Source organism: Guillardia theta (assembly GCF_000315625.1).
Source record: "Guillardia theta CCMP2712 unplaced genomic scaffold GUITHscaffold_33, whole genome shotgun sequence".
NCBI lineage: Eukaryota > Cryptophyceae > Pyrenomonadales > Geminigeraceae > Guillardia > Guillardia theta.
The window spans coordinates 77113-99411 of NW_005434641.1; the positions used below are offsets into that span (position 1 = coordinate 77113).

At 54.4% G+C, this 22299-nt stretch overlaps 8 protein-coding genes across 8 annotated transcripts; 4 read left to right on the forward strand and 4 right to left on the reverse strand.

Annotated features, from left to right (window-relative positions):
• Positions 1 to 146: 146 nt before the first annotated feature.
• On the reverse strand, positions 147 to 3175 carry GUITHDRAFT_138633 (hypothetical protein; the record flags this gene model as incomplete). The annotated part of the gene is made up of 16 exons (XM_005832681.1): positions 147 to 250; positions 418 to 579; positions 624 to 680; positions 727 to 766; positions 1024 to 1089; positions 1188 to 1266; positions 1455 to 1558; positions 1776 to 1801; positions 1860 to 1928; positions 1990 to 2014; positions 2171 to 2263; positions 2305 to 2365; positions 2412 to 2437; positions 2488 to 2526; positions 2577 to 2605; positions 3058 to 3175. The coding sequence occupies 16 exons, from the start codon at positions 3173 to 3175 to the stop codon at positions 147 to 149; spliced, it is 1098 nt and encodes a 365-aa protein (XP_005832738.1).
• Positions 3176 to 3397: 222 nt separating this feature from the next.
• GUITHDRAFT_108216 (hypothetical protein) lies at positions 3398 to 4973 on the forward strand (the record flags this gene model as incomplete). The annotated part of the gene is made up of 6 exons (XM_005832682.1): positions 3398 to 3609; positions 3679 to 3964; positions 4097 to 4229; positions 4286 to 4467; positions 4574 to 4648; positions 4875 to 4973. The coding sequence occupies 6 exons, from the start codon at positions 3398 to 3400 to the stop codon at positions 4971 to 4973; spliced, it is 987 nt and encodes a 328-aa protein (XP_005832739.1).
• Positions 4974 to 5144: 171 nt separating this feature from the next.
• GUITHDRAFT_138634 (hypothetical protein) lies at positions 5145 to 8588 on the reverse strand (the record flags this gene model as incomplete). The annotated part of the gene is made up of 2 exons (XM_005832683.1): positions 5145 to 6977; positions 7173 to 8588. The coding sequence occupies 2 exons, from the start codon at positions 8586 to 8588 to the stop codon at positions 5145 to 5147; spliced, it is 3249 nt and encodes a 1082-aa protein (XP_005832740.1).
• A 734-nt stretch (positions 8589 to 9322) lies between these two features.
• On the reverse strand, positions 9323 to 9965 carry GUITHDRAFT_152558 (hypothetical protein). Its single transcript, XM_005832684.1, has one exon. It carries the CDS (start codon positions 9686 to 9688, stop codon positions 9413 to 9415), a length of 276 nt encoding a protein of 91 aa, XP_005832741.1. The 5' UTR covers positions 9689 to 9965; the 3' UTR covers positions 9323 to 9412.
• Positions 9966 to 11079: 1114 nt separating this feature from the next.
• GUITHDRAFT_152559 (hypothetical protein) lies at positions 11080 to 11680 on the forward strand. Its single transcript, XM_005832685.1, has one exon. It carries the CDS (start codon positions 11296 to 11298, stop codon positions 11599 to 11601), a length of 306 nt encoding a protein of 101 aa, XP_005832742.1. The 5' UTR covers positions 11080 to 11295; the 3' UTR covers positions 11602 to 11680.
• A 248-nt stretch (positions 11681 to 11928) lies between these two features.
• GUITHDRAFT_152560 (hypothetical protein) lies at positions 11929 to 12642 on the reverse strand. Its single transcript, XM_005832686.1, has 3 exons — positions 12620 to 12642; positions 12145 to 12564; positions 11929 to 11990 (listed from the first exon to the last, which is right to left on the reverse strand). The coding sequence occupies exon 2, from the start codon at positions 12455 to 12457 to the stop codon at positions 12152 to 12154; it is 306 nt and encodes a 101-aa protein (XP_005832743.1). The 5' UTR covers positions 12458 to 12564; positions 12620 to 12642; the 3' UTR covers positions 11929 to 11990; positions 12145 to 12151.
• Positions 12643 to 15679: 3037 nt separating this feature from the next.
• GUITHDRAFT_71118 (hypothetical protein) lies at positions 15680 to 17268 on the forward strand (the record flags this gene model as incomplete). Its single annotated transcript, XM_005832687.1, has 3 exons — positions 15680 to 15991; positions 16040 to 16399; positions 16450 to 17268. The coding sequence occupies 3 exons, from the start codon at positions 15680 to 15682 to the stop codon at positions 17266 to 17268; spliced, it is 1491 nt and encodes a 496-aa protein (XP_005832744.1).
• A 3034-nt stretch (positions 17269 to 20302) lies between these two features.
• On the forward strand, positions 20303 to 21679 carry GUITHDRAFT_55084 (hypothetical protein; the record flags this gene model as incomplete). Its single annotated transcript, XM_005832688.1, has 1 exon — positions 20303 to 21679. A coding segment is annotated over one exon (1377 nt), but the record flags the coding sequence as incomplete, so codon positions are not given.
• Positions 21680 to 22299: the final 620 nt, after the last annotated feature.

Below are 22299 nucleotides of genomic sequence, written 5' to 3' on the forward strand. Positions count from 1 at the left end.
CTCCTCACATCAAACCCTGACGCTGCAACAGCTTTCTTTGCAGCCTGCGCCTTCGTGTCACATGACCACCACCACCACCACCACCACCACCACCACCACCACCACCACCATCACCATCTCCTCCTCCTCTTCCTCCTCCTTCTCTATCAATTCACCTCCTTGTCTTTAAATTCCACAAACCCGAAGCCCCTCGCTCGCTTCGTCTCTCGGTCCCGGGCGATGTGAACTCGCAAGATATCCCCGAAGCCAGCTGCCCGAGCTTGTCAATCCTCGACTAGAACCGTTCCCCTCGCCCCCTCCCTCCTCCTCCTCCTCCTCCCTCCCGCTCATCCTCCTCCCTCCCGCTCCTCTCCCTCCTCCACCTCCTCCTCCTGCATCTCCCTCCCACTCCTCCTCCTCCTCCCCTTCCTTTCCCACCGAAAGCAAACATCAACGTGTCCTCGTTCACTTTGTACGGCAAGTTGGCCACGTGGCAGATCGTCTCGCTGTACGCTCCCTGCGGCGCTGCCCCCCCGCCCTCGCGCCCTCCGGTGGTCCGCAAGTCTCCTCCCGCTTGAAACGTGGGGGCAGGAGCAGATTCTTGCGACAGCTTCAGCGAGGTTGTCTCAGGGTTGCCGTCTCACCGTAGGGGGAGGCAGTCGTATTAGCAGGCCTTGTAGTGAGAGCTTCCATTGTCATTTCTGCCATGCTCGTCAGGGCCCGCCGACGCCTCCTAGCGCTCAGCACCCGTCACTGGCGTGATGTTTGCGGCATACAGCCAGCGTTGCTGATGAGCACGTGATTAGAGGAGAGATAGGAGAAGAGAAGGGACGAGGATCATGGGTAGTTAGCTGTAGAAGGGGAGAAGGGAGGAAAAAGATGATGAGAGCTCAAGCGACATGAGAAGGGTTACACTGCAAGTGAACAAATAGGAAAGAGAAATCGAATCGGGCTAGAGGGCGGCGGAGGAAAATTGAAGGGACCAAAGATGGGGAGGGGGAGGTATTGATAGGTAGCTGGGAAGCGAAGTAGGACGAATCCTACCTTCTTATCCGGATTCCCAACACGCGCGATGCCCAGAAATCTGGTGATATGCTTCACAGCTCCCTCCTTTCGAATACAGCACGAGCAGCAGAAGCAGACCAGGACGAGCCCAGCAGGAGGAGCGAGGCAAGTCAGACAGAGGAGAAGTTCAGCCAACAGCTCACCCGATCACTGGGGGAGGAGTTCACGTACGGAGCTCGCTCGTAGAAGATGCCTTCTGATCCCGCAAAGTGATACCTCGGCCTGCGGCAGGTCAGGTCCTCCTGCCAACTGATACTGGCAGGGAGGGAAAGAAGGCAGGCAAGGGGGGAAAGGATGGAGCGCGTTCAGGGAATGAGGTTTGGATAAGAGAAGGTAGGTAGGTAGGTAGGTAGGTAGGTACTTAGGTAGGGAGGGAGGGAGGGAGGGAGTTGAGAGGAGGGAACAAGCACCTCAAGGTCTTGGCAACGCTGGTGACTACACTTGTCCCCATCTTCCCTTTGCCTCCATCAGGTGCCGCCTGACCTTGGAGATTGTTGTTCACTCCCAGCGGCCACTGGCAACAGCGTGTTACGGTAGCAACACAACAGGGCAAGCTCGTCAGCCTACCTGTACTGAAAGTAGGACGTCGACGGGTTTCTCAGGGTCTGAAAGATTCAACACTTAAGGGCAGACAACCTCAGGATAGCTGGTTAAACCATGTTGGGAGACGAGCGATTTCGCCTTTACAGGGCAGTTACTCCCTAAACGATGCACAAGCAGAGTCGACATACCTGCATGGTTTCCAGAGACTCCGATGCTGCAGACAAAAGAGTCATCTAGCGTCAATGTCAACCCTAGATGGGGGCAAAGTTTACCCTGCATCGAGTACGAGCCACACAGGTACCCGACCCTCAGGCCGTGGAGCTCGCGAATACCGTGATTTCCTGACGGGATCACAAGGATGAATCATCTCGACATGGAGTTGAGATAATCTACACTAGCAACCTAGGAAGAAGATGTTCTTGGCCACCTGCCGTCTCAATCAGGTCCTGTGCGCACTTCCAACGTCGATGTAGAGCTCGGAGAGAGGCAAGAGAGGGGAGGGCAAGAAGTCGAATCACCAACCTCCTGGAAGCTCGACGTCTGGTCAAGTTTAGGTCCCCACTCTGCATCGTCGTCAACCAACCTCCTCCACCCACCGCAGGTGGGCTATACCCTTGCCGCAGATGAAGTAGGTAGGTAAAGGTGCCTTCTTGGCCCCTGTGACATATTCCTTCTCCTTCTTAGAGCCACAGCCGGGACTAGCAGGCCAGCCTTCACCTTCAGAGGGTCTTGGTCGACATAGTTGGGCTGATCATCGTCCTCTCCTCCAACATCCGCGCTGCTCACGTGTCATGTTTGCTTACTGCTACAGTGTGCTTGGCAACCTGCTGAAAAATTCCCCGGCACAGAGCTGCGAGCTAAGTCAAACGTGTTCATGACGACGTGAGACTTTCGACTTACAAGCATGTCGAATGGCCCATTCTTCGCGTTCACGGTTGCCTACCACGCCCATAAGGATCCCCGATGAAATTCAAATTTGAATCTCTTACCACGCGATTGAAGAGTTCATCCAGATTACCTGATGAGCACATGAAACGTGAGCATCAGTGATCATGCAAGAGGATATCGCCAGGATGCATCTGTGTGATCAATGGCTGAACATGACTGCTGTAATAAACTCCTTGCTCCATACTCACTTTGACCTCGTCATGCATTTTGCTTTCAGTGACAAGCGTTCTTAGTGAAACTCCTTTCTCAATCTCTTTCTCCTCATGGCCTGAAATCCTTTTCCTTCTACTTGATTCACCTCCGTTACAACACAAGTCATTCTTCGATCCGCACGAATTATGTGATTTCCTCTATCCACTTCCTCGACAAACACCAAATTGACCAACCTCAAACAAGATGAGACCTCGCAACGAGCTCTCCCAAGGTGCTACATGCCATCTTGGCCGCCGATGATCCTCTTCAACTCTCTTCTCCTCTCCTCTCCCCTACCATTTGCTTTCCTCTCCTCTATCATCTTCTCACCTTGTGCATCGCCGCATACCAGCACCTTGGGCATCTTTCCGCCCCTTGATCCCCTCATCCCCCTCATCCCCCTCATCCCCAGCCTCATCCCCCTCATCCCCAGCCTCATCCCCCTCATCCTCAGCTCATCCCCCTCATCCCCCTCAGACCTACCCCATCAACCTCCCCACCCTACCCTAGATTTAGAGGATCAACCAGATCATCCCCATCAAGTACCCCTCCCGTTCAGTCATATTTCGACTGCCATCTACCCCCTCTACTATATGTGAGTTCCCCCTCCCACCCTGTACCTACTCTCGCTTTGAGCCTCCTCATGCCGTCGGGGATTGTTATGCGGACCATGGCGGTAGCGCTGGCAAGCAGCGCGGCTGCCATGGCGTTCATGCCGTCCCCTCAACCATGCAGCATAACAACATCGTCCATCACATGCAAGTCTCCGTTGTGTTGTCCTCCATGCACACCCTTTTCTCTGCTCGCAAACGGCGTACCTCCTTCGCTTCTTCTCCCAAAGTTAAGATCCAACGCCGGCTCGGGAAAGAGCTACAAGGAGCGGTAATGACGCTGCCCACGGCAGTGATGATTCCAATTCCGACAGTCCCGATGCTGAACTGCCATTTCCAGGTCCTTCCAACTTGCACGGACGTCTGCCAAGGGTCCTGGGGGAGCCAGCGATTGGATTATTGAGGATATGGATGCTGCAGAAGCGGAGGACATGCAAGCTTGGTTGGAGGAGACCTACGAGGCTGTGGACTATGAGGAGGCGCTGCAACGAGCAGGCTGCCTCTCAGAGTCCGAGCCAGACCAGAGCGAAGCGCAAGAAGAGGATTTCATCGCTGACGAATCTGCTATGTACATGGAAGAAGATTCAATCTGCGAGGGGAAGGAGAGGGAGTTGACGTATGGGGAGGTGACTTAGTCTGTCCTCTGGCTTCTGCCATCTTGCATCTCCCCTATGTCCTCACTCCCCTGTCCTCTCTCCTCCAACCTTTCTTCGCTCCTTAAAGCCTTGGGCTTCATGCTGATTGTTGAATTCCCCCAGATGGACCTTGCTTTCTTCGTCGCTCTCCTGCGGAAGATGCGGACGAGGGTCAAGACCGACGGGAACTTCTTTGACGTTGGGTGTGGGCGAGGGCAGCTTGTTCTCGCAGCTGCCAAGACGGGGTGGGCCAATAGTGACTGATCGCCTGCTGCGAGCTGACGATTATTTAGTTCTTCAAGAAGTGCGAAGGGATAGAGATCATGAAGGACGTGCTGGAGATTGGCAGAGGAGCGATCCTTGTGCTTGAAGGAGGGGGGATGCCGAGCTCAGAGTGCGTTCTGCACGAAGGGGATATGTACACGAGCATGGAACTGTGCAAGGACTCGGACCTGATCTTCGTGTATGCCACCTGTTTCGCCACCACCGACGGAGTGAGAGGAGGAGGGAGGAGAAGGAGGGAGGCGGGAGGAGGAGGAGGAGGGAGGAGGGAGGGCAGCTGACCGGTGGGTTGACTGCTGTTGGGAGGTGACGATCAAGAAGCTGTCGAACGCTCTTGCTGCGCATACGAAACCCGACGCCAGGATCATTACGGTCAACAAGAAGCTGAGCGAGGTGGATGCCACAATTATGCTGTTGCCTGCGTTATAATGACGATGATGCTATGATGGCGATGATGATGATGATGATGATGATGATAGAGATGATTATGATGATGATGATGATGATGATGATGATGATGATGATGGAGATGATGATGATGATCGACGATGGTGATGGTGATAATGGAGATGACATGGATGTTTTAGGAGGAGGAGAGGTTGTGATACGATTTTGGCAGGACGACAACTTCGTTCTCGAGGAGACCTACATGGGCCCGAACCCTGACAGCGCGACCAACCCAGCCATTGCCTACGTCTGGAGAAAGCAGAGTCCGTAACATCGAGCAGCTCTGCACTGAAACAATCGTCGGGAAGAATCAAGTTTTCAGCAGGAGCGACTTAAGCATCGGAGGACTGAGCAGCAAGCCCATCTTTCCCTGGGCTCCTTCACTCTCTCGTCCTTCACTTCCATACAGCAACAGACAGTAAGTTCGCATTCCGACTTCCTCCTACCTTGTGAGAATAGATTCAAACACGCTCTTCCACTTGCCCCGCACCTCCCTCCCCTGATCGAGGTTGAACTCCCTAGCCCCTTGGCTCGCTCTGAAGAGCCTGTCGCTGTCAGACGCCAAGTCCACAAGCTCGTCGAAGGAGCTCCACTGCAGAACATGAGGGAACGAGTAGAAGTCCGCAAACTGAAGCCAGAATTTGACAGCCGTCATGTTGCTGTCGTCATTGGGGTCCGGGACACTGCTCTCGGAGGGGTGGGGAGGTATGCTGCTGCCCACCGGGCACTGTCCGAAGACTCCAGCCCATGTTCGCTGCGGCATCATGCCGTAGAGTACGATCCAGTCGGCCATCAGCTGGAGGGAGGGGACGAGGATAGGGATGTTCATCCTGTACTGCTCGAAGAACGACATCACGGAGACCTGATAGGGGACCCATACGATCGCCGGGTGCTGGGCCAAGTCGGCGTGCTCGTACCTCCGGTACAGGCGTCGGATGTGGACGAACTTGAGGGTTTTGTCGAGGCCTCTGCGTTGAAGGGCTTGCAGGAGAGGAGGAGTCAGCGCCTGCTCTACCGCCTGTGGCATGGAGAGCAAAATCTCGCTCCTCCTGGGGAACCAGCTGAGCCGCTTGTCGCAGAGGGACGGGATAGTCTCCACCGTCCTCCCGAGGAAGAACTGCATGTACCTAGCATCGTACCTGTTGTTCGCAGAGACAAAGTCTTTCCTGCTGCTCATGAGCTGCGAGACTTTCTGGTTCCACTCCTTCCACCTCGCCGGGTCGTCGGAGCAGCCTTGTGGCCTGGCATCGGAGAAGCAACGGCCCATCTCGTACCGCGTGCTCGCATGCACTATGACGGACTTGTTCAGCGGCTGGAACAGCTCGCACATACCCGGCGGGTGGTTGCAGACGAAGGCATCCACCTTGTCCATGAGCGGGTCGTCAGAATACTCCGACACAAACTGCTGGATGAGGGAGGAGGGGGAGGGCCCAAGGTCCTGCCCGTTGCTGCCGTTGACGACTCGGAGACCCTGGGCGCAGGTGCCTTGGGAGGAGCAGGAGCCGGACAGGCTCTTGTCGATGACCGTTACCCGCCTGCCTCGCACCCTCAAGTCCTGCCAGATGTCCTTGAGGTCCGCGATGGGACCAACGTGGAAGTCGGAGCTCCAGACTACGAACGGCGGAGGCTCTGTGGAGGGGGAGGTGCTTCCTAGGATGGCTGCGGCGAACAGTGATCGGAGGTGGGATCCGTTGCACAAGTTGTCCAGCAAGATTCGTCTGGCTGCTGACCTCCTCTGCAGCAGCTCCCATACCTCCACCTGCTCTGCATGGCGGGCGACTGCCGTTCCCCTCCGATCGCCCCGCACCCTTCTCCCGTAAATCCCAGAGGAGCTCCGGCCCTTGAAAGAATACTCCAGTCCCTTGTAGTGGTTGAGGATCTTGTATGTGTCAGCCAACATCTCAGGCCTCGTCTCCTCATCGACCTTGAACACATCGTCCCACCTCGCTTCGCTCTCTCCGTGCAGCCCGACGTTTGCATGCAGCCTAACCCGCGGCCGGCAGGGGGCCAGGCAGTGCAGCTCGTGGTCAATGAGTCCGTTCATGATACCGTCGTATATCCCGCTGAAGTTCCAGACAGGAAGGAAGCGGAGGAAGCTTAGGCGCGACAGCCCGGCCCCCCAACCAGCAAAGAAGCGATCGTTGTAGAGCATGTCAGCCGATCCAGCTTGGCAGACACTGCGATTGAGCAGCTTGTCTTTGATGTAGCTGCAGTCATGCACAGGCCCATTCGGATATGCAAGGATGGAGAGAATGTTTGGATCCGAGGTTGCAACCTGTAGCCCCTTCAGTCCAGTCTCAAGGAGGAGGAAGAAGGAAGGAGGGAGATGGCAGGGAGGAGGATTGGGGGAGGATGGGAGAATGAGAAGGCACGAGGGGAGGGGGTGTGGGGAGGATGGAGGGAGGAAAGGAGTGGAACAGGGCCGGGGGGGCGGAGGAGGAGGAGGAGGAGGAGGAGGAGGATCAAGTACCTTCCGCATGTCCTGGTGATAAACAAGGAAGTCAGGGGAGGGGAGGAGGTCGTCTTCGAGGGTGATGACGTAGTCGAATGGGCAGGAGACGAGGGAGAGGCGGAGCCCGAAGACATAGTGAGCGTTGAGCCGGTGGACCCCCGTGTCCCAACCATGGAAGCCAAGGGAGGCCCTGGTCTCAGTGAAGGGATGGAAGTACACCCGGACATGCATGAAGTCCACTGCTGAAAGTTCCCGCAGCACTCCCTCCACCATGTCCCTGTCCACCGTCACGATCAACACCGCGGTCCTGATCCTCCAGACGCTGCGCAGCCGCTGCAGCACCAGAGACAGCGGGAAGGTCCTCCTGCAGGCCCTCAGCCAGATTGGGAGCGTGTCCTGTGGAGCCCCTGTGGAGCTCAGGTCCTTGTAAGGGTTCATATGAGCGTTCAGCTGGAGATGCCTGGCGTTTGCCAACACTTTCATCCCGTCGAGTTCCTTCTCCACCATCTCATACTGCCCTTCTGGACAAGGGCTGCTGGGCCCGTCGACCGCACAGCCCCTCAGCAGTCTGTCCCACCATCGACCGTCGACGCCTCGATGCGCGCGGTCCCTCCTCCCTCTCCATGCCTCGACAGCGCTGAAGACCGTCAGCAGGTCCTCTCCCTCACCGGCAAGCACGTATCTCCCCGCCTCCCAAGGGGAGAACTCTACCCAGAATTTCTCCATCACCCGCACAAGGACATCCTGCACCTGTGCGTGCCGGTACAGCTCTTCACTCCCTCCCTCAGGTCCCTCAGCTCGCGACTGAGCGCCATGGTTGGGCAGGTGCTTCCTCCAATGCCACGGGTGGAACACTGAGTTGAGGGCAAACCTCCGAACCGCCTCCCTCCTTTCTCGCCACCGCTCATGCTCAACGAGAGTGGCGTTGCACTGCTTGCCTTGAAGCGTCTCAGCGCTCTCTCCTCCTCCACGGGATAGTGCGCCTCCTCCCTCTCCAGCAACATCGCCAGCCATCGCCATGTTCCTGCTGCTCCCAGCCACCCTCAACGCCCTTCCGAAGATCCTGAGGAACGATTCGTCGCTCATGCCAGCATGCGCTGGGCTTTGCGCTGACTCAAGGTAGTAGCAGAATGCCTTGCGGCCATGATAGGAGCTCCAAGCTCCCTCCCTCCATGACATCCTCTCATGCTCCTCTCCAAGAGCATGAAGCATTGCCCATCGCTCGAGGCCACTGGGCAACTGCGCCATGGCATCCTCGCATGCTCCTTCCACCTGTCCACACTCCGAGAGTTTCCACCACACCATCTTCATGGCGTGCACAGCCTTCACGAGCGCTCTCGCTTCCCTCTCCTCCGTCCTCGTGATATGCATCAGGTGGCAGAACAATCCGACTGCCAGGATCCCTGATCCCCTTCCCATGAATGACTTGCTCATTACCTCCCACTCCTCATTCGCTTCCTCTGCTCGTCAACTTCTTTCCCTCATCCGCTCCTCCCCTCGTTCAGATCACCATCCGCACTGCGGGATAGTCCCCATGCTGTTGCCCCCTCCCTCGCGCCTCCCCTCCTCTCACTATTTTCCCCACAAAAAGTTTTTCCCTGCCCGCCGGGTGCGATTTGGAAAATTGCTGCCTACTAGTAGGCTACTGCGAACAATCCCTGGCGAGCATACGGGATGGGCGGGCGGGCGAGGAGTGGGGGCAAGAGGAAGGGAGATCGTTCGGATCTCAGGACAACGTGCCAGTGTTATCATACCTTCACCTCCCCGCCTGATACATGATAATCACAACCTGCCCAGTACTTTGGTGTGTTCGAAAGTTTCGATGGTGTATTGCTCGATAGCGACCTGGGGCGAACTTCGTGTCTCACTGGGATGGCACCGCCGCTGCTTCCGCTCCCTTGTGCTAGTCTGAGCAAGCTCATGTGCTGTGCCAGAGGATCGGCATGCCTCCTGTCAAGTATCGGGTCGTATCGTACACTCGAGCTCCAGGTGATGTCTGCAAGCAGATCAGATCACTCAATCCCTGTTGAATCGAAGCGCTCGTGTCGCAGGACAGGCGTTCAACTGAGGATTATGATGATAGGAAACTTATTGAATCAGAAGTTGCTGAAGTTGTCGTCGAGGCTTCAGGCATGCTGCATACAGTGGTGGGACCAAGACTACAGACCGACGTGTTTGAACGTTCATTTTCATTCACTCTAAACACAAAACAAACTGAAACATCAATTGGGCCATAGCATTGTCTCTCTAAAACTCATTTACAGCTGAATCACCTTGCCGCTTACTCCATACATCCTCGCCTTGCTAGTGATGAGCATAATTGCTCTTTGCAAGCATTCCAACTGCTTTCGACGGCAAGGGCAACCATATCGAAAACTTCTGAAGAGTTCATCGCTGTCCTCGTCTTCAAAACCAGACAGAATTTCCTTTCCAGCAAAGTCTGGAGCACTAGCAGCGTTGTACTGAACTAAGTCATAAAACTCATCGTTATTGCCACAAAAATTCGTCGCAGTTTCCATATTCAATTGCGGCATTGTAACAAGTTATCAAAATGAAAACAATGAATTCGTTGTAATAAAGAAAAGTGTGAATTGCGATTCCAATCCAGGCAATAGCTTGAAATAGAAATGTGCGTGACACAATGATTTTGCACAGCTGCGAGGATCAACGAAAAATTGAACAGAGAGTCTTCAGAATGAAAACGATGGCAAAAGTTGGCGATCAAGATGAGATAAAGTCCTAACGATGGGGAAAGGAAGAGATAGACAGAGAGGACGGAACGAGAAGGAGTGGAGCACGGAGCGGTTCAGTGGAAATGGGGAGCAAACAGATAAAAGTACGCGGATCGGAAAGGGGAGATGGCGAAGAGCCGGAAGGAGTTAAAAAAGCTGACGCATCATATCATCCAACCGCTCCGTTCTTTTGTCCTTTCATTGCGGAGATTCCAAACGATGTATTTTTGATATCTTAAGTAAGCGTCAAAACTGTACCGGTAATTCTCCAGATGAACAGAGGGGTGATTTAGCATGCAGGCGGATCGGTCCTAGGGGTCTATTGGTCACTTCAAAGTAGGGTGCTTGGAGGAAAGATCATTACTACAGACGAATAAAATTGATTGAGTCAATGGACAAAAACGAAACGAAGGCTTTTGAAGAGGTCATTTTTCTGACAGCCAGACAGAGTTAAGTAAAAGGATAGAGAATCGTATTTCAATCAAGTGACACGGGGCACTGGGCCCGCCACCCGCCGTCCGATCCCGGCGGCGCGAGCCCCGGCGGCCTGCGGCCGCACTCAGTGACTGCCGCAGTGCGGCACCGCCGTTCACCTGAGTGACCGGACCGTGCGGTGACCCAGGCCCGCCCCCAGATGCGGCAGAATTTGCGGCGCCGGGGCCGCCCGGCGGTGGGGCCCGGTCCCAGTGACTGAGGCGCACTGCCGCATCCGTGGCGGGCACAATCGGATTTCACTGTCACGGTGCCGCAGCCTAGTACGCCGTTTCAAGTTTCAAGTTCATCATTGTCACACGGGAAGTAACTCAGTTAACAAGTTGAGTCACGCCTCCGACTCGCGGCGCGGCCTCCGAGGCTCGGACAGGCTCTGAAGTACCGTAGTACGGTAAGTGCAGTGCCGCAACCCGGGCCGGCCCGCCGGCCCGGCACGGACCGGGTCCGTGCCGTAACTGCCACTGGCCGCGGCCGCCCGGCCAACCGACTGGAGTCACGGTGTTCGCCGGGACCGACTTACTCTGTGAGCCTCCGGGGAGTCCGGCTCGCGCGGAGCCTGACGGTCGGTCGGAGCCGCCCGCCGGGCCCGCCCGGGCTGACCCGGTACTAGCACGGCCCACGGTACTACGGGGTTTACTCAACGGTACAGCGCCTCCTCGATGGAAGTTCACGGTCAACCTGACCAACTGGTTGTCTTACTAAAAAAGATTCGATTTTATCAAGTTATGATTCCAAGTATATCTACACTAGTCCTGCTATCATGGTACAAAGGGGAAGGGGGCTGGGAAGGAACAGGGGATGATATGAAGTCTCGACATCACCATGGCTTAGAAAAAACCGCCTCTGGATAGCACATCCGCTCATGCCGGTGTTTTATGCCGCGTTATAGTGACAGATCCTTCCCGCTGACGCCTGTGATGGTTGCATGCCGCAGAATCAGGTCCACAGCCGCTGCCAAGCTCTGCAGCTGCTTGTGTCGGCTTGGACATCCATACTTACTGGAGCGCCGTGATTGGTCCTCAATACAAGGCTCTCCTTGGACGGGGCGCTTAGGGGAAGCAGAGGCTGGCTCACAATGGGTCTTGCTTTCTACCATTGTAGGACTTGGACAGAAATTCGGGCCAGAGAAGAGGATGGAGGACAGAGAGCAGGAGAAGGACAGGGAGCAGCACAATATGACACGAAGCTCGACTGTATATGACACGAAGCTCGACTGTATATGACGCGAAGCTCAACTGTATCAGTGGGAGGCAGAGAGGAGAGCTGGGGGATGCGAGGACTGATGTGGACTGAGCAGCGAAGGAGGAACGGTCACCGGGTAGCGCTTTTATGGAAGGCTGTCCCTGCTGACAGTCAGCAGGGACAAAGCTTTACAGGATCGACCGGCAATGAGGTTTTATCTATGATCTCTTCACATCAGATCACATGTACCGCTGACAAAAAATTATCTATGGCTGTGGTAAACATCCCTAATCCTGTAAAGCTTTGTCCCTGCTGACTGTCAGCATCACACTGCCCAGCCCGTGTAATCTCGGCATAAAAGCCACCCGCAGTCCACATCAGTCCTCGCATCCCCCAGCTCTCCTCTCTGCCTCCCACTGATACAGTTGAGCTTTGTGTCATATACAGTCGAGCTTTGTGTCATATACAGTCGAGCTTCGTGTCATATACAGTCGAGCTTCGTGTCATATACAGTCGAGCTTCGCGTCATATACAGTCGAGCTTCGTGTCATATACAGTCGAGCTTCGTGTCATATTGTGCTGAGCTTCGCGTCATATACAGTCGAGCTTCGTGTCATATACAGTCGAGCTTCGTGTCATATTGTGCTGCTCCCTGTCCTTCTCCTGCTCTCTGTCCTCCATCCTCTTCTCTGGCCCGAATTTCTGTCCAAGTCCTACAATGGTAGAAAGCAAGACCCATTGTGAGCCAGCCTCTGCTTCCCCTAAGCGCCCCGTCCAAGGAGAGCCTTGTATTGAGGACCAATCACGGCGCTCCAGTAAGTATGGATGTCCAAGCCGACACAAGCAGCTGCAGAGCTTGGCAGCGGCTGTGGACCTGATTCTGCGGCATGCAACCATCACAGGCGTCAGCGGGAAGGATCTGTCACTATAACGCGGCATAAAACACCGGCATGAGCGGATGTGCTATCCAGAGGCGGTTTTTTCTAAGCCATGGTGGTGTCGAGGACTCCTCTGCCCTCCCACCCACCCCGCGTGCGCTCTCTCTGTATATAGCAGTACTGTAGATATACTTGGAATCATAATAAAATCAGATCTTATCACATGTTGTCTGGTGAGGGGTCTTATTCTCTAGAGTTACACTTCGTAGGAAGAAAGACGACAGGCCGCCATACCCACTGCCGGCAGTCCTACAGGATATTCTCAACACATGGAAATTATTCAGAATGATTTGCGCTGAGAGGTATGAATTTCATGTGAGATGCACTCGCGTCAAGAGCAAGCCCAGAGCTAATGCGAGCAAGTATAGTTTTTTGAGGGTGCATGAATTCAAAGAAAAGAAAACAGTACGAGATGGGCGAGAAGAAAATTTTCATGAACTGTTACAAGATGTCTCTTACAATTACAGTCACTGTAGAGCAGGTTGCCCACTGTCGTGAGGCAAGCCCCTGGATTTCGCGATTAAAATGTGCATTTCTGCTGTCTCAAGAGTTTTGATTTTCAGATATTCAAGGAGCACCAGTGAATCATTTCAAATAAATGAGCAAAGGAATTGGAGAAGCTCTGCAATTTGAAGCATGTGTGAATAATGATGTCAGAGGGGAAAACATTGAAACCATCACACCAATATGGATCTGTCTATTCAAAGTTTACAAATGCTTTACAAGTACGTTCGATATATACATAAACTTCACGGTTTGCATCACCTGCAATGCAAAAATGTCAGGATATTTCTTGAGAGCATGGTGCAGGAAGATCATCAAGAATGGAAGCTTGTCTCAGTAACCGTAGTAATTTCGAGTAATCAGAGCGCAATCATATTAATTCTAGAGCAATTTTTTGAGATCACAGACAAGAAGAGTTTTGAGAGGTGCGGGAAGAAGAAGGCATCCAGATAACCTCACCTTATCGCAATCATCCTCACTCCGCCATTAGAGTCGAACAAGCCTTTGCGACGCTCTCCTACAGGGCCTCGTGCGTTTATCGGCCGATCCCCGCTCCTACCGCACGTGCCACAGCAGGAGGAGGTCTTAGTTTACCTCTTACCACACCCGGGGTTGTCGGCTGCCGGCCCGACTCCCGGGCCCGCCCCAAAAACAAATTGCGGCCCCCCTTCTCTTGCTCAGGTACAAATTAAAAACACTCCGTACATCCGACTGCTGACACTTGCTATACCCCTCTACTTCATATGTCTTGGATTGATTCTGACTGGGTGGGTTGTCTGCATTTTAAAAAGTCAGAAGGCGTTACAGAATCTGGACCTCGACTAATGGTGGGGTGGTCGATGACCCTACCACCCAATAGATCCTATTGAACTACCCCCGGAAGTCTCCGAGGGATCATCGTAGCCTCCAACAAGTGCATTTTACAGACCTTTACTTTTAAAAATCCGTGTTTGTACCAGGTAATACGTGACACAGTACAAATGTGGTCAGTGGGACGTTGCAGAATGACCCCTGCTCGGAAAGACAAATACCACCCTACCCTCAACATTCCACCAGGAATTCGCCCGACGTGCATCTTGTCTTTTGCCCCACCAAGTCTACGAATTATCTAATGGAGACTATATCAAAATTTCGGAATCCTCGTTCTTGTTGATTTGGGAGTTCCTCTCTGGCTATTCGTTCACCACCCACCATGTTGTGGCATTCCCGACCACCCCAACCACATGGACCCGACTATCCGGAGTCCTTATTCCGTGCGACGGCGCGGGGACATGCAGAGCAAAGTGAGTTGGAGCTCATAGCAAGTCCTGCATATCACTCAACTCCTCTTTCACATCTGCCAATATAGACAAGTTTTGATCTCGCTTCATCCCGGTCGTCGTTCGCTAAGGCCTCGATGCAACCACCACCGATGCAGCCCATGATCCCAATGCAGCCTGTTCCGCAGAACCAGCAGAACCAGCAGAACCAGCAGCCGCTTACCATGCAGCAGGTATATCCCATGTTTCAGCCGCAGATGGTACAGCTACAACCGATGCCGGGAGGACCAACCCCACAATCGATGGCACCACACGCGGTGCTTGTGTCAGCACCGGGGGCTCCACCCATGATGCCTCCCGGCTCATCTAAGCCGGGGCATGACCCAGAAGAGTTGGTTGGGGCTTATCAGGACCCGGAGCCTCTGCCTGCAGGAGCCTTTCAAGGTGGCATGCAGCCGGCAACGCTGACTTCCATGCCCGGGGGCTATCCAGGCATGGCCGGATCTGGAATACGACGTACTGGATCAGACCCTGAGAAACTTCCAGGAGAGCCCGTGCATGCAGTGATGACAAAGCCCCCGGGAATTTCGGCAGGCAACATGATGGATCGCAGGAGGAACAAGCCACAGCCGCGCACGGCTACCTTTGTTGGGCGGTCGTATTACAAGGACCCGAAGCAGGAGCCGCTGGTTGAACCCAACTTCATCTTCCCAGATCCTGTGCCGCCCGTCCTGAGAGGATGGCTTCCTGTCTTCACGACCCCGTGGTGGAAGTTTGACAACCCGATTGACAACTACCTTGTACGAGGATGCTCATTCGTGGTCTTCTGCTGCGCCATGTTTATCTTCTTCTTCGGATCTTACTTCTGTGAGACGTGCAAGAATGATGAACAATATTGCGAGCTCTGCGCGAGGGATATGAACGGGCCTCATAAGACTGCCTACGTCTGGTACGTGCAGCTCGTTGTTTGGTACGACTTCTTCATCCGGACCGTCTTTGGAATGTCGCTGTTGTCTCCATTCGCGATCATTGCCAACTTCTTTCTGAAGCTTGCGGACTTGCCCCCCGACATGGTTCCATCGGGGGCAAAACGATTCAGCTTCTTCCTGGGTATCATTCTCAACACCGTCCTGTTCATCCTGCACTTCATCGTAAACAGCCCTATCCAGAGAGGCCCGATGATTGCTCTCATCGTCTTCTCAGCGCTGGAGAGCATTGGCGGCTTCTGCGTCGGGTGCTGGTTCTACGGTACTTTCTTCAAGATGAGGGATCGCTGGGAACTGAGGAATGACTATCGCACGATTGCGCTCAAGGAGGAGAACCCTGCTCGCCCCATGTTTGCTGAGCACCGTGGCATAGGAGCACCCTTCTTCGCCCTGCAGCTCTACGACAACGTGATGGAGCCGTCGCATCCGTACATGTACGACCTTGTTGTCATCGGAGGAGGTTCCGGTGGTCTCTCTGCCTCCAAGGAGGCGGCTCGCCTCGGAGCGAAAGTGGCCGTGCTTGATTTTGTGTACCCTACTTTCTACGGCACAAGGTGGGGGCTCGGAGGAACCTGTGTTAACGTTGGATGTATCCCAAAGAAACTTTATCACACTGCCGCGATCTTTGGGCATCACATTGAAGAGGCTGGACACTATGGATGGGAAGATAGCAGCCGCCCTGGCATTCCGCTGGAGGGGAAGGGGCACAAGCATGTCTGGGAAAGGCTGAGAGAAAATATTCAGGTAAGCGTGAAGCTCGATGTTTTCCCCCTGCTAACGCGGTTCTGTTAGAATCACATCCATGAGCTTAACAATGGATACATTACCGGCCTGAGGAGCGCTAAGGTCCAGTATATCAATGCCAGGGGCAGTTTCAAGGACCCCCACACTATCATCTGTGACGCTACCTGCCCGACCTGCGACGTCGTCGGCGATCGCAAGACAGAAATCACTGCCAGGAGGATTATCATTGCCGTAGGTGGCCGACCCCAGTACCCCAAGATCCCCGGTGCCAAGGAGTACAGCATCACCTCCGACGACATCTTCTCTTTGCAGAACCCTCCTGGCAAGACCCTTGTAGTGGGCGCTAGCTACATCGCGCTCGAGTGTGCTGGATTCTTAACTGGATTGGGTTACGAGACCAAAGTCATGGTACTGCTCCTCTCCCTTCTCTTCCTCCTGTGACTCTTGTACCCTGACAGGTCCGCTCCGTCGTTCTCCGAGGATTCGACAGGGACTGTGCTGAGCGCATCAAGGACGACATGATCAACACAGGAACAAACTTTATCGAAAGCTGCATCCCCCTAGGGATCGAGCTGCTCCCCGACGGCAAGCGTCTCGTGACCTACGAGAATGTCAATTCCAAGGAGAAGTTCCAGGAGGCGTTCGACACCGTCATGTTTGCTATCGGCCGCGAGCCCTTGACCAAGGAGCTCAACCTTGAAGCTGCCGGAGTGAAGGTGGCTGAGGACAAGAAGATCTGGACATGGAATGAGCGGACGACTGCCCCTCACATCTACGCTCTTGGTGACGTCGCTCACAAGGTTCCTGAGCTCACTCCCGTGGCTATCAAGCAAGGGCTCATGCTCGCCAAGCGCATCTGGGGCAACAGCAAGCTCCTCGTCAACTTGGACCATGTGCCAACGACTGTCTTCACGCCGTTGGAGTATGGAAGCATCGGCTTCTCCGAGGAGCGTGCCATCGCGACCTTCGGGGAGGACAACATCGAAGTCTATCACTCGGAGTTCACTCCTCTCGAGTACACGGTCCCGCATAGGAGGTCGAGGTGCTACGCCAAGCTCATCGTCAACTACCTTGACAAGCAGCGTGTCATTGGCTTCCACTACCTCGGGCCCAACGCAGGAGAAGTGACGCAGGGCTTCGCGTCCGCCTTCGTTGCGGGACTTTCCTTAGACGAGTGGAACCTCGTGGTCGGCATTCACCCCACCTGTGCCGAAGAAATGGTCAGCCTGCGCCGCACCAAGCGCAGTGGCCTTGACCCGAAGAAATCGGGTTGCTGAGGTTAAAGTCGCTGCTATCGCTAATCTCCCCCGCTCGTTCTCGTTGCTGCTCGCTCAGAGCAACTTGAACTGTCGGCTCTCAGGAGCGGGGAAGACGATAGCAGCGAGTTGGCCCTGGGGTTCGCCTCGGGGCCATGGCGGTTGTGAACCCTCGAGCGTCTGCTGCTATGAAGATCTTGTCAGAAAGTTCGCCTCACGGCACTGGCAAGGTACGAGCTTTACGACGGTATCACACTGCGCCTCATAATGGCCTGCAAAGATTTTAATTACGTGTTGTGACAAGTGCGTTCAGTAAATTATCTAACAGGCAGCTTGTTGTTTTCAGTCATATTTCCATCTCCTTCCCTGACTGTCTTTGCAAGCTCTCATTGATTTCAATGTAGACAGTTTGGTCGCTTCAGACAAGTTTTGCACGTGCACGAATCCGACCATGAACTCTCGATCAGAAGGGGAAGCTGCGCGTGTTTAACAGCATGCAAGGACAGTTGCAAGCTTCTGGCATGTAAAGATTCCTGGAGCATCATATCTATTCAAAATCCAGCGAATCATGAGTGGTACCCCGAGTTGCAGTGCTGGCAGACGTGTAATCATGCCATAAAAGCGGTACAACAATCAAGGTGAAAGGTCAATAGGGCAGCCAAGTTGCCAACCCGACGACCTCGAGAGGGATGAGGTCAGGGATGGCTGCGAATTGAGAACAACCTGACCGCATGGAGGGGCAGTTACTGGAAAGTTGACGTGGAAGAACAAACACGTGTATGCTTGACTCAGAGGCACGTCCCACGAGTCGGAGCTCGCTGTTTTCAAACTTATCTAAGAAGGAGAGTGGTGAGGAGGCAGTTGGGGTAACAGAGTTTCGATTCAGTCAATGCTGCGGTGGGGCGTTCACCGGTACGTGGGACGATCTTAGTCGACTGAGGGACGCTGCTAGTGCTTAATCAGATAAGCGAGCAGAGCCTCGGAGGGAGGGGTAGGAGCAGTTAGAGCTGTAAACTCGTCACAATGAGTATCGTTCGCCCGGCGGCCTCGTGGATGAAAGTAGCGCCCACTTTCGTAGCCAGGCCTGTCGGGATGCCACCTGATTCGGAGCTGATTCAGCTTCTTCTTGCGCTCCATAGCGCTGTGGGTACCGTACGGTGAAGAAACAAGGTGAGGCTGAAGAGTTGAACATGACTCGGAGGGCAAAAGTCGGACAGCTCGTCTCCTGTCCGATACGGTCGAATCATTCAGGCTGATCGTGTGTGTCATATTCGTCACGCGTCAGAGTTGAAGATTTCTTTATCATAGTATGGCAAACACATTCCGGGAGTCCGGGCCTTCAGCTCGGACGGCGAGCCGCCGCATCGAGTCGGAGCTCAATTTGCCCAGGCTCCCGGAGTCCGAATCATCAAAGTTCATCAAGGCCCGGGCCCTGGCGGGCCTGGCGAGTCATCGGCAGCCATGGCCCGCTGCTGGGAATTCTCTCTCTCTCGGAATTCTTTACTCAAAGTTAAGTTAAAAATCAGTACGAGGACAATCAGGAGAGTCGAGGAGGCTTTTGTCCTCGTACTGATTTTTAACTTAACTTTGAGTAAAGACTTGACCCTGAAGGAATTCAATTCAGCAAAGGTGGGGGCTTTTACTCAAAAGTGGGTAGTAGTGTGCGTGTCACTGGGCCGCACTCGTGACTCACGGTCACGAGCGGCCGTCCGAGTGAGGCCCGGCCCCGGGCGCGGCCCGGCCAGTGGGCCCATCACTGACCGAACTCCGCAGAAAAGTAGAGTAAAGGGGAGTAGGGTGGGGGTTGCTGAAGGTGGGCAAGAGGGGGGTGAGGTGGCATAATGACTAGTCGCAAAGGATGAAAGGGGGTGGGGGTAGTATTACATTGAGGAGTGTGAGGGGTTGGGGAACGAGGAATATGGGGTGGGGGAAGAGGGACCAGGGGGTGGAGGTAGTGACGTCGACAGTGGGTCCATGATTGGCTAGCAATGTGGGGAGGGGTAGTGATCAATATCTTTACTGGAGCGGTGGGGTCAATGTAGAATCGAGCGGTTGGGGTGGGGGTGAGGGATACATTTTTACTCGAGACAAGCGCAGCATTTCTGTACGGTACGGTAGTACTTGAGAGGGTGGGGTACACCGATGCATTCATTGGTGGGGTAGTGTGGGACATGGTGGGGAAACTTGGGCAATAGCCCATCAGGGAGGGTGTAGGGGTCTATCGGGTGAATAGTGAAATATTGGTGGAATGTATTGGGGGAGGACACTCTGTCTTTGAAACGGGGTAGGGTGCCTAATAGTAGGGGTAGTGGAGAAAAATTGGATTAAATAGAGGGTGGGGGTATGCCTCGGGGGTGATTTGACTGGGTGGGGGTTAAACAACACCTGGGGTGATAAATCCTGTGATAAAGGGTAGGGTGGAGGTCACCTGCAGTAAATGCGTAGGAGTGCGGCCAGTAGGGAAATGGAGGACAAAAGCTGAAGCAAAGAAGAGAGGAGGAGAGGGAGAGGGAGAGTGCATGCAGAATTACAGGAAAAAGACGGCGAACAGTCTTGGAGGTAGAAGGAGTTTCGCTGCAGGCAGGCAGGGCTGCAAGACGAGCAGAGAACTTTTTTTGTTCCGCTCCTGATCCATCACTGGATGTGAGGAGCCTCAGGGTAAGATGAGTGACAAGGAGCCTTCCGATGTTGAGCTAAGCACTCAAAACCATGCTGACAATCGAACATCATCAGAGGTCCTCTCAGAGAATTTATCGTTCGATGAAATAAGCCGATTCCCCACAACTCAACAAGTCCCGAGCATGTCTCAGTACACGTCAATGGGAAGCTCAAGAGACATCAAGAAGGAGAACCAGGGAATGGCAATGGCGTCAAGTCAACCAATCACGTCTCGTTCTCTCAACGAGCCACTTCAAGCCCTGAAGATGATGACAGCTCTGATCTCGATGCCATGTCCGAGATCAAAAGCAGCTTTCAACAATTCCAAAGTTTCGTGCAGAGGTTATGGGCTTCACTGACATGGTCTGTCATGTGGCAATTCTGTCTTGATCGCTTTCCTATCCTTGAATGGCTGCCCAAGTACACGTTGAACATGTTCATAAGCGACTTGCAGGCTGGTCTGGTTGTAGGGTGTATGCTGATCCCTCAAGGCATGGGGTATGCCGATGTTGCTGGTTTGCCGTACGTGGTCGGTCTCTACAGCGGATTCGCTCCTCTTCTCATCTACTGCTGCACTGGAACTTCACGCCAGATGGGGCTCGGCCCTGTTGCCATCGTGTCGCTCCTGGTAGCTGAGGGGGTACCGGCTTGCAACAAGTTATGCCCGTTGCCTGATGGCAGCCTGCCTGCTGACACGTGGCCATCCTGCAACGCTGACTGCAAAGGAGCCGTGTACAACCCCGCGTACTGGCAGTACGCAACGTGCATCGCGATGATGTCTGGGATGATTCAGGTCGTGTTCGGCCCCCTGCTGGGGTTCGTGATGAACTTCGTGCCCCACCCTGTTATCTCAGGCTTCACGTCAGCTGGAGGGCTGATCATCGCGATGTCACAGCTCAAGGACATCATGGGGTACAAGATCCGCAAAGGGACGCTGCAGCTGGGCATCTACGACTTCTTCGCACATATCGAGAATACACACGGGACGACGTGCGTGATGGGGGTGATTGCGATCATCTTCCTCTACTTCATGCGCAAGCTCGGGCAGGGCAAGGTTCTCTTCTTCCCCAAGGTTAAGGTGACGAGGAAGATGAGGATCTTCGGGAAGCTGCCTTGGCCTTTCATCGCCGTGATCCTCTACACGGGCATCACTTACGGCCTTCGGCTCAACGAGCGAGGGGTGAAGATTACTGGGAAAGTCCCTGGGGGGCTGCCCAAGTTCAGCTTCCCACCGAATTTCTTTGCAGCAGTTCCCAAGTTGATATCGATCACGATCCAGATCGTCATCATCGGCTACCTCGAGTCGATCGCGGTGGAGACGAAGTTCGCCACGATCCTCAAGTATCCAGTCAGGCCTACCCAGGAGGCGATCGCGCAAGGGGCAGCGAACATCATGGGGGGGCTGACGTTCTGCTACCCTGTGGTAGGAAGCTTCAGCAGATCAGCAACTAACGCCTCCTATGGCTCTCAGAGTCCCATGTGCAACTTCATCACCGGGATCGTGATCATGCTCACCCTCCTCTTCCTCACCAACCTCTTCCAGTTCATGCCCCTGAACATCCTGGCTGCCATTGTCATCGTCGCTGCCATCAGTCTTGTGGACCCGTCAGAAGCTCTGTTCCTGTGGAAGTCATCCAAGAAGGAGTTCGCTCTCCTGCTCATCACCTTCGTACTCACAGCCTTCGCTGCTCTCGAGCTCGGCATCTATGTCTCCATCGCCCTCTGCGGAGCCGAAGTCCTCTTCAAGTCGACTCGTCCCAAGGTTGCTGTGCTCAGCGACAACTTCATCCTCGTCTACCTCCCTGGGGCCGCCGGCATCCCAGGGATCGACGCTAGAGGAGACACTATGGCAGGCGAGATGATACCGCCCAACTTAAAAGGGAGAGACATCCTGGTCGTGAGGGTTGAGGGGGATCTGAACTTCTCTGCCGCATCCTCCCTCAAGAACGTCTTGAGCAGTCAGTTCAAGGCTGCGATCGGAAGGAGAGTCTTCACTGCCCTTGTCTTCGACCTTGAGCAGATGGACATCGTGGACACAACAGCGCTTGATGTACCTGAAATTCTATCCTCCCGCTCCAGCTCTCATCCCTCCTTCTCATTCTGTTTCTGCTGCTGTCGTCTTGCTGCTGTCTCCTGTCTTCCTGCTCCTGTTTCTGTTCTCCTCCTCCTCCTCCTCCTCCTCCTCCTCCTCCTCCTGTCTCGTTGACTTGGCGACCCGCTCAGGCGCTCATAGTCCTTGTGGAGGAGATTGAGAGTCATAACGTGACCGTCTTCATCGCCGGAGTGCCCCCGGGCCTCCACCGGTTCCTCAAGATCGACTCCGTCAAGGCAAACTCAGTGCGTCCCTAGAGGAGGAGGAGGAGAGGGGTGGGGAGTGAGGAGGAGGCGGAGGAG

Excerpts from the sequence above, each read along its gene's own strand:
- GUITHDRAFT_152559 (XM_005832685.1), top strand. The coding sequence starts at position 11,296 with ATGGTTGCATGCCGCAGAATCAGGTCCACAGCCGCTGCCAAGCTCTGC.
- GUITHDRAFT_152558 (XM_005832684.1), bottom strand. The coding sequence starts at position 9,688 with ATGCCGCAATTGAATATGGAAACTGCGACGAATTTTTGTGGCAATAAC.
- GUITHDRAFT_152560 (XM_005832686.1), bottom strand. The coding sequence starts at position 12,457 with ATGGTTGCATGCCGCAGAATCAGGTCCACAGCCGCTGCCAAGCTCTGC.